Source organism: Otolemur garnettii, unplaced genomic scaffold, assembly GCF_000181295.1.
Source record: "Otolemur garnettii isolate 467f Iridium unplaced genomic scaffold, OtoGar3 scaffold00043, whole genome shotgun sequence".
Lineage (NCBI taxonomy): Eukaryota > Metazoa > Chordata > Mammalia > Primates > Galagidae > Otolemur > Otolemur garnettii.
Window position 1 is genome coordinate 5,968,195 of NW_003852438.1, and position 10,130 is coordinate 5,978,324.

Here is a 10,130-nt window from a genome sequence, read left to right on the forward strand (position 1 = left end):
CTTAGTTTTCTAACATTCATATTTTGGACATACTTGAAATTTAGCCTAAGTGTATTTTTTTTTGAAACAAAGTCTCACTATTTCACCCTTGGTAGAGTGCCTTGGCATCACAGCTCACAGCAACCTCAAACTCTTGGGCTTAAGCGATTCTCTTGCCTCAGCCTTCCAAGTAACTGGGACTACAGGCGCCTGCCACAACGCCTGGCTATTTTTTTGTTGTAATTGTCATTGTTGTTTGGCAGGCCCAGGCTGGGTTCAAACCTGCCAGCTCCAGTGTATGTGGCTGGCTCCCTAGTGACTGAACTACAGGTGCTGAGCCAGGGATACCACTTTCATCCCAATCTTATGTGGTGCATTGCTTTAAAGTGTAGAAATCTTTGGGATGCTAAACAAAAGGACAATTGAAAATATTAGTGTTTACAAAGTTTTCCTTAATCCAGGAAACTGAACTCCATTCTAAGGCTTTCTGAACTTATCTCTTTCATATTTCTGTTAAGAGGGAAACAGATGGGTAGCACCCATGGCTCCGTGGATAGGACGCCGGCCGTATACAACAAGCCCAAGCCAGCTAAAACAACAATGACAACTGCAACAACAATAGCAACAACAAAATAGGTGGGCATTGTGGCAGGCACCTGTAGTTCCAGCTACTTGGGAGGCCTCTGAGGCAAGAGAATCACTTATGGAAGAGTTTGAGATTGCTATGAGCTATGGATGCAATGGCACTTTATGGAGGGTGACATAGTGAGACTCTGTCTCAAAAAAATAAAAGAAAGAGGGAAACAGCTATAATTGGGGTTGTCGAGATGTTTTTAAGTTCAGGAGTGGGATAGTTGTCCTTGAAGCATATAGTAATATGTTTATTAAAGTTGAAAAATGAGGTCATACTTTTTAAAATGAAAAAAGTCTGATTTAGTCATTTGCTTTGACATCTAGGACTTTCCTAATTAGATCATCTGGTGGACATGCTCATAAATGAGTTAAATCTGTTCGTTTCAAGTTTTGACAAAAGTATATTTAAAGCATGTGATAAGATAAAAAATCATATTAAATAAATGTGAGCAGTGATGTAAAGTTAGCAATATTTTATTTATATCAGCCTTCTTTTGGGTAAAACAGGTTCCTTATGCAGATTATTTGAGGACGGTTCTGCTTATCTGTGGTGTCAGATATCAAAAGTATGCATGGACCTATTTTTTTGTGTTCATCAGCTTTTGTTAATGTGTTTGTATTTAATGTGTGACCCAAGGTAACTCTTATTCTTCCCATGTGTGGAAGAAAAGAAAAAAGGTTGGATGCCCTGGCTTTTGGTAAAAGTAATTTATGTAAGAATAACCCATATAAATATTAATAAATAATAAAGCCTTTTTGATATCCTCAAAAATCAAGAAAGGGAATGGTTCTAACAATTAGATAACATATCCTTTAGCAATTTAGGTTTTCAGTTCTTTGCTTTAAACAAAATTGAAAGAGGACCTAATTTGTCAGCCAATAGATCATTAAAATAAATTTTGCTGTCAGCTTACCATGTGATTTTTGGCATTTAACTTGGGGAGAGGTCGAAGAATTGAGTGACATTTCTTTTTTCTTTTCTTTTCTTTTTTTCTTTTTTGAGACAGCGTCTCACTTTGTTGCCCTTAAGAGTGCTGTGGCATCATAGCTCACAGCCACAGGTGTGAGCCACTGTGCCCAGCCCTGAGTGACATTTCTATAACCAACTTTTTCCATTCTAAGATAATAGGTAGTATTTACATGAATAAGGTTCTCAGCACTTAAAATCTATTATTAGAAAGGAGAGAATTGATTTTGAGCCATGTCTCATTCTAATAATATATAATACTATCAGAATTTAAGTACCAATTGGTAAGCTCCATCTCATTAAAAATGCATTTTATTGAAAATATCTTTTTAAGCTTATTACCTGTAAAATGTGTAATAAATTTATGTAGCTTGATCACCTGTATTTATAAGAATTATACTAGAAACTCCATCCAGGAGAACTTTTTTATTTCTTAGAGATTCATGGTCACAGGAAATTTTTAAAATATTAAGTACAGTTTATTTATAAAACTGCTACAGAAAAGTATTCCAGGGTAATCAACAAAGTACATTAAAGCATTAAAAATATACATTTACATAAAATTTTGCAGGAAAGATGGAATGGAAGTATGAGTTGAAGATGAAAAATCAGGAAAATTTTCCAACTGGCAAAGAAGAGTTTTATCTAAAAATGTCAGGGCTTGGAATTGTATAATTTACAACTATTTAAACTTGGAATTATATAGTTCACAACTACAGTACTTAAACTTTTGGTGAAAAAAATTTTATTGACTTTAAAATGAGATGGAAAGGGCATACATCATTTCCAACGAAATGAGAAAGCTTGAAGACCACTGATGGAATAGTACTTGACCTCCAGAAAATGGGCTCATGTGGAGAATATCAAATGATAACAGGCACTTCTAAAATCCTTTTTGCCAAGTGTAGCGCAGTTTTACTTAAGTAAGTTGAAGGCACACTCCCTGTGGGCCTGTAGTGATGTGCTTCCCTGCGGATGAGTGATACAGAGCAGGAGAAGAAAAGCATCTTTGAACACATGAGTGACTAGTGAGTAGAAGTTTTGAATCCTTAACTTGTCGAACACAAGGTCTGTCTCACGTGTATGGGGAAGGAGACATGTGTAATAATGTGCAATGAACAGTAGCAATCAACATCCAGACGTACTTTCTGGAACTGTTTGTGTTCTGGTATCAGGACTTGTGGTGGGGTTGGCGGCAGGCAGGTTGGGACCCTAGCCGCATTTTTGTTCAGCCTGCAGGGTCTACTCTGGTCTCACGCCACTCTTCTCTCTCTCTCCTCCCCCTCCCCGCACCCCGCAGTCACTGCTCAGCATCCCGGGCTCGCCCTTCCTCTCCCGCCACAACAGCAAAAGCAGCATCTTCAGTTTCCGGGGCCCTGGGCGGTTCCGAGACCCGGGCTCAGAGAACGAGTTCGCAGACGACGAGCACAGCACGGTGGAGGAGAGCGAGGGCCGCCGGGACTCCCTCTTCATCCCCATCCGGGCCCGCGAGCGCCGCAGCAGCTACAGCGGCTACAGCGGCTACAGCCAGGGCAGCCGCTCGTCGCGTATCTTCCCCAGTCTGCGGCGCAGCGTGAAGCGCAACAGCACGGTGGACTGCAACGGCGTGGTGTCCCTCATCGGCGGCCCCGGCTCCCACATCGGCGGGCGTCTCCTGCCAGAGGTGAAAATAGATAAGGCAGCTACCGATGACAGTGTAAGGAAGTACACAAACAGATCGAGGCGAGGCATGGCATTCTCTCCCGCTCCCTGCCCCTCTCCTTCCCCTGCTCTGCCCATTCCACTTGGTCTTTGGCCCCTACTCTTGTTAGTAACCTAGCCATTTCTGTTTTCTCCCTCTTGGTTTGTTTCTAGGTTCTCTTTTCAACCCTCCCCTGTAACAGGTCTTGTATTTTCCTTTCCCTTTTCCGATTTCCCCCATCTTCCTTCCTTGTTCCTGTCTCTCCTCCTCCCATTAAACACCCTCCTTTATTTCACCTTTTTCTTTCTCTCCATCTTTGCAAGTCTGTTTGCCCATGTTTCCTTCCCCCATCTGCTTTGACTGAATGCCTCTGGCCAGGTGAGCCTGCCCGGATGGAATGAGAATGCCACCACCGTGCCACGACTAATGACCAAGTCTGAGCGGGTTTGGAACTACCATTGCTTCTCTTCCTCCACTTCCTCTCCCCTCTTAGGGAAACAGCTTGGAATTTAAATATCTTATTCTTTCTATTTTAAGAAGGTAATATAGTTTTGAATAATTTTCTAAGTCTGTTCTGAAAGAACAAGGCATGATTTTTCCAAAGAGGAATGTTCATACATGATGTCAGGGTGGGTGGTGCATACCAGGAGAGCCAGGCAAGCAGAGGTGAAGGAAACCAGTAGGAAACTGGACCCAGGCTTTTAAAGGGGGTTGAAATGAAAGTAAATCGAAGGAGGAAAAAGTGGGAGGTTGGGGTAAGAACACATGGTGTATGGGGGAGGAAAGGAAGGGGAGCAAAAGATGAATTTTAAATGTAATCAAATGCCAGGTTCTGGAGGAGTTGCATATAATAGCTTCATGAAATCACTTGTCTAGGAGTTTGAATAAGGGTACCCCTCTTTGAAAAAAGCCATCTCTTATTTCTTTAAATTCTAAGCTGTTTATACCTTTTTTTAAGTTTTAAATTCTTATAACCTCAATGATTCTAATCCTTCCCACCTCTAATTCCTTTACTTCCCTCAGTCCCTCCTTAGCTGATATAAGCTCCTTGAGATAGCATGTCAGTCCGTTTTGTTCTAACACTTCAGTTTCCTCTAACACAGCATGAATATAGCCAAACCTTTAATTAGCATGATGCATGTGTGGAGGAAAACTGGATAATCATGGGTGAAACTTTTCAAAAAGTTCTGTTTTCATAAAACATTTTAGGTCAGTTAGTACTTGTATAGATAAAATTTTCAAAAGGCAGTTTGTGTTGGAGATTGTCTCATTTCTCCCAGCCCTTTTATTTAAAAGCAAAATTCTTTCCCCCTTATGTGTCTATAGCTTTTTCTAAGCTGCACATTACTTTTACTTGAATTATTTGATTTGTTCTAAATAAAATTCTGGAAGAGGCACAAGCTCAGAGAATTTATCAGAGCTCATCAGTGATAGAGTCAGAATATTAGATACTTCAGAATCATCTTCTATCTCCCAGTCAGCATCTTCCCTGTGTACTCATTTGGCCATTGCCCTTCTGGAGACCTGTTTATTCAAGATTAACAGGGATAAGAACAATAATAATAAGCAGGCAGGGCTCAGGGGCTCACACCTGTAATCCTACCTCTCTAGGAGGCTGAGATGGGAGGAGAGCTTGAGATCAGGATTTCAGTACCAGTCTGAGCAAGAGTGAGACTCCATCTCTACTAAAAATAGAAAAAATTATCCAGACGTGGTGTCTCAGACCTATACTTCCAGCTACTCAGGAGGCTGAAGCAGAATTATTTGATCCCAGGAGTTAGAAGTTGCAGTGACCAAGATTTTGCCACTGCATTTGAGCCAGGCAATGGAGTAGGACTGTGTCTCAGAAAATAAAAATAAAAATAAAGTAATATAATAAACAGTGGCCCCAAAGTGACCAGAGAATTGGCTAAAATGAATGTTGTAGGTACTTATTTTTACATGTAATTTTTATTTTATTTTCATTAATTCTGTGTCTGGAGGTAAGTTTTGGACTCTACAACTAAATAATTATATTTTCTGAAAAAATAAGAGATAATGTCAGTGGAGAATGGGAGGGGATTGGCATGGTTGGTGTGGCTAGGACAATACACATGTTTGGAAATCAGATTTTGATGTCCTAGCAATTTAAAAAAAATATTTAAACCAAATAATACAGTTTGCTTTTTTTCTGAAGAGAAGATATTAGAGAAGGTAAGAGTTCAGGTATAAGGAGCTTGAATTTCAGTTTAAGGCAGATGATTAGGTTTGGGGGGTTTGCTTTGGTTTTTAGCAGCTTTTGTTGTATGTGGGAGAAAAAAATTCAGAGTCAATAGAGCATTATGGCTGTGGAGTGTAAGGCTTTCTGTATCACCTTACACTGTGGTCTGCAGAGATCCACCTTGAGTTTTTGGGAGGAGCATGCATACCCAAAGGATTCTCTGCTGTGGTCCCAAGTAATGATGGTAACAGACTTGAGGATTCCCAAAGCCAGGACACCAGATCTCAAAGTGGCAGGAGGATGAGGTGGGCAAGCCTCTTTCTCAAGGGTTTCACAACTAGAAAAAGCTATTTTATTTTATTAGAAGCCAGAAAGAATTGTTATTTCTAATAACTGTTAATGGTGTAGGAAAATGTCTAAATTGCATTAGTAGGCCAAAAAGAACAAAACAAGAATCCATATATAATAGTTTCTATGGTGTGATATCAAATCTATATAAAGATAAATTACATGGAGGAAAAAGAGAGCTGGCTAAACGTTAACAGTAGTTGCCTTAGAGAAGAGAAATTATTGGTCACTTTTTTCCTTCTTTAACTTTTCTATTCTTTCTAGTTTGCTACAATGAGCACAATAATTATAGCTACCATATATTGAGTCCTTATTATACTTTGCAGAGTACTTTATATACATGATCTCATTTAATTCTTATAATCACTCTATTTGCTAGGGGGTTATATCCTATTAACAGGTAGGATTCAAAGAAATACATGGAACCTCTGTAAGTTGACCATCCAAGGTCAACATACGGAAGTGGTCAACATAAGGAACTAGGCCTACTGTACTGATAAGTACAGGTGTGCATGTCCGGTCCATAGAAATTAAGTCAACCTAAGAGGATGGTCAGTGTAGGGAGGTGGTCAACCACAGAGGTTCTAATGTATTTAGTGACTTGGTACAATAGAACTTTTTTTTTTTTTTTTGGAGACAGAGCCTCAAGCTATCTCCCTGGGTAGAGTGCTGTGGCATTACAGCTCACAGCAACATCTAACTCCTGGGCTGAAGCAAGTCTCCTGCTTCAGCCTCCCAAGTAGCTGGGACCACAGGCACCCGCCACAACACCTGGCTATTTTTTAGTTGCAGCTGTTGTTGTTTTGGCAGGTCTGGGCTGGATCGTACCCACCACCTTAGGTATATGTGGCTGGTGCCTTAGCCACTTGAGCCACAGGCGCCAAACCACAATAGAACTTTTAAACCAAGGTCTCTTTGATGCCAAAAATAACTTCCTGGTGGCTTAAATATTAGTACCTTCAAAAAACGGGGAAAATAATCATTTATCTTAACAAAACAAATATATTAATCCTTTTATATTTATTTGATATTGTAAAATTGAATTACAAAATTTAAGAGATATTAATTACTCATCTGGCAGCCCAGGCCAGATGAAAATTAATACCTCTTTGAGCTAGGATATAGTGATCTTAACTATCAGACATTCTGGATGCCTCCACAGCCGCAAATAGTTATGAAACCCAGAGCCATTAGATGCTTCCAATTATATATACTCTTCCTTCATGGCATAGTATAGAACCCGCTAATGGTTTACAAACTGGTCTCACTAAGTTTTCATGTGTAGCTATATCATATCTGTATTTTTCTTCCTTCAGGCTTAAATTAAGAAATATAATAGACTGTAAGAAAAAAAGGCATCCAGACATCACCTCAGTAGAGTGTCATCAAAAACTATTGCACATCTTTATTAATTATTCAGTTGTGATTAAGTGATGACGATTGTTTGATAACTTGGGAATTTCTACTTTTGCTTTTTGCTGAAGGGACTTTTCCCTGTGTCTCCATCACTAGGCTGGGAAAGCAGGTGAGGGTCATCGCTCTTCACTCATAAAGCAAGTGCCCTGGCAATCCAGAAATCACATGTAATTCAGAAATCATGTTGCAGTAGTAGCTTGTACATGTACAAGCATTATCTCACTTAATGCTCAAAGCCCTTGCACTGTGAGATAGATACTGCTGTTACCTGCTTTTTATTGAGGAGGAAGCCAAGGCTTAGCAGGGGTGTCCAGCTTTTTTTTTTTCTCTTCTACTCTTTGAAAGAAGAGTTGTCTTAGGCCACACAAACACTAAAGAGAGCTGATTAGCAAAAAAATGGTTTGTGCATACTTTTTGTGATACCTGACACCATAGATAAGCAAGGAAGTCCCCACAAAATCAGCATGTGACCTGTGAGCTGCAGGTTGGACGCCCCTGACTTAGAGGAATAAAGTAACTTGTCCAGGATTGGACAATTAACAATAGAGTTAGAATTTGAATTCAAGCAGTGTAACTCCACAGCTTTAACCATTAGCCATTACACTATACTAACTCAAAAGCCCAAGTTCTTTATTTACTAATGTGATCCTGGGAAATTAACCTCTCTGAGCCCATTTTAATCTTTTCTGTAGAAAAGAGATAAAATGACCTCTGTTATGGGACTCTTGTAAAAATTAAACATGATAACATAAAATGTGAAGCATATTTTGTGGCCTATTCTTGATGTTCAGAAAGTCACTTTCTTTTCCTTTGCTTATACTTTCTTGACCTTTTTAGCCCTGAGGAATAGACTGTACTAAATTACTTGATTTGGTTCCATCTGAGATTCTACAGATCCTTTGTTTCAAAAGGAGGAATTATTGTACAATTATTTTAAAGCAAAACACTACAAAAATTTAAGAAAGGCTTAAATAGTGGTTTGATTAATGGCTGGTTTGTAAGAACACATAAAATGCTATAAATTTTAGTTCCAAGAACGGTGACCGGTAAATTTCTAGTTAATGTATTTCTATGGAAAGCCATTTAGAATCAATAGGAAGTTGGGCTTCCTTGGGCAGATCTGTAGAAATGTGAGTAGAATCTGCCATCTGCAGGTTTGCAGGATATCTGTTGGAGGACTGCTACAATTCAGGAGGATGGATCAGTGGCTAAATGCCCCATAAATCTTCCATTGGGTTAAGAGAAATCAAGAACACTTGCACTGAGTTTAACTTTCTCAATTAAGTTTCTCATTCTCAATTGCTTTTTGTGTTTTGCTTCAGGGCTCTTTAGAGGCTAAGTTGGGGGGTTTTTTTGGTGGTTTTTTTTTTTTTTTATGGTGAAAAGTTATATATTTAGAATTAGCCAGCTGGACTTGGTTTAGATGATCCCAATTTTGTTGGCACCATCCAAAGCATCATAATCAGGAGCCAGTCGAACATATGCCTCCTCACCATCAGGCTTGATCAGGTTGTTGATGTTGGCCACATCAATGTCATAAAGCTTCTTCACAGCCTTTTTGATCTGATGCTTGTTGGTTTTGATGTCCACAGTGAACACAAGTGTGTTGTTGTCTTCTGTCTTCTTCATGGCAGACTCAGTGATCAGGGGGAACTTGATGATTGCATAGTGGTCAAGCTTGTTTCTCCTGGGGGCACTCTTCTAAGGATATTTGGGCTGCTTCCGGAGCCTCAGAGTCTTTGGCCACCGGAAGGTGGGTGATGTACAGATCTTTTTTTTGTGGCTGTGGATGCCTTTTAGCGCTGCCTTCTTGGCCTTCAATGCCTTTGCTTTGGCTTCGGGTTTGGGAGGGGCAGGAGCTTCCTTCTTCACTTTTGGTGCCTCTGGTGAAAAGAGCCATCAGGGGTCCTCAAACTATGGCCCACAGGCCACATGCTGCCTGCCTAGGACATTTATCTGGCCCGCCAGGTGTTTTTGCCTCCACTGCCTGTCCTGCTTAGCAGTCAACTCATCCCGGGGCCCACAGTCCGGCCCTCCAACGGTCTGAGGAACAGTGAACTGGCCCCCTGTTTAAAAATTTTGAGGACCCCTGGCTGAATTTTTAAAAGGCAGAGGCTCCTGACTTCGAAAGGTAGGTAGTTCTCCTCTCCACTCCCCTAAAACATAAAATCAAATCCATTAGAATATCAGAAGGAGCCAAATCAAACAAAACAAAACAAAACCAAGAAAACCTGAAGAAATAGGGAAAGGACATGTGGTTTTTCCTCTTGAGTCTCAGCTGGCTGAAGGAAGAAGCTCCCCTCCCCCACTCCCAGGTGATGACACCTGGGCAGCTGAGCCCATAGCAGAGGTGCACCTCACAGAAGACCATAGGGAATTCTAGCTGGAGGCTGACTGTGAATCTGTCTTACCTGGGAAAGAGTGTTCTCCAAGCTTTCTTCCTTTGGGTTTGTTTGTGCTCTGACATAGGGAATAGCCAGTAGGAAAGTAGGATAGTGCAGCCACTTTGGAAAAGTTTGGCATTTCATCCCAAAATTAGACATACAGTTAACATACGACCTAGCAATCTACTCCTACGTATGTTCCCAAGAGAATTAAAAATCTGTGGTCACACAAAAGCTTATATATAAATATTCATAAAATCACTATTCACAATAGCCAAAAAGTGGAAACAACCCAAATGCCTATGAGCTGATGAATAAATAAACAAAATGTGTTACATTCCTACAATGGGATATTATTCAGCCATAAAAAGGAATGAAATATTGATGTATGCTACAACACAGATGAACATTGAAATCATGCTCAGTGAAAACAGCCAGTTTCAATGTATAGGAACTGTCTAGAAGATGCAAATCCAGATTACTGTTTCTGGGGAGCTAGATAGAAAGGGGAATTGTGAGTAA

The 10,130-nt window shown here is 40.1% G+C and overlaps 1 protein-coding gene and 1 pseudogene across 1 annotated transcript in view; one reads left to right on the forward strand and one right to left on the reverse strand.

Moving 5' to 3' along the window:
- The window catches only part of SCN8A (sodium voltage-gated channel alpha subunit 8), a 138,493-nt gene that overhangs the window by 58,913 nt on the left and 69,450 nt on the right, over positions 1 to 10,130 (forward strand). Inside the window, exon 11 of the mRNA XM_023513642.1 lies at positions 2,880 to 3,275. Within this exon, the coding sequence (XP_023369410.1) occupies positions 2,880 to 3,275 (396 nt within the window). The remainder of the gene's footprint in view (positions 1 to 2,879; positions 3,276 to 10,130) is intronic.
- Positions 8,593 to 10,130, reverse strand: part of LOC105887039 — a 3,632-nt pseudogene continuing 2,094 nt past the window's right edge.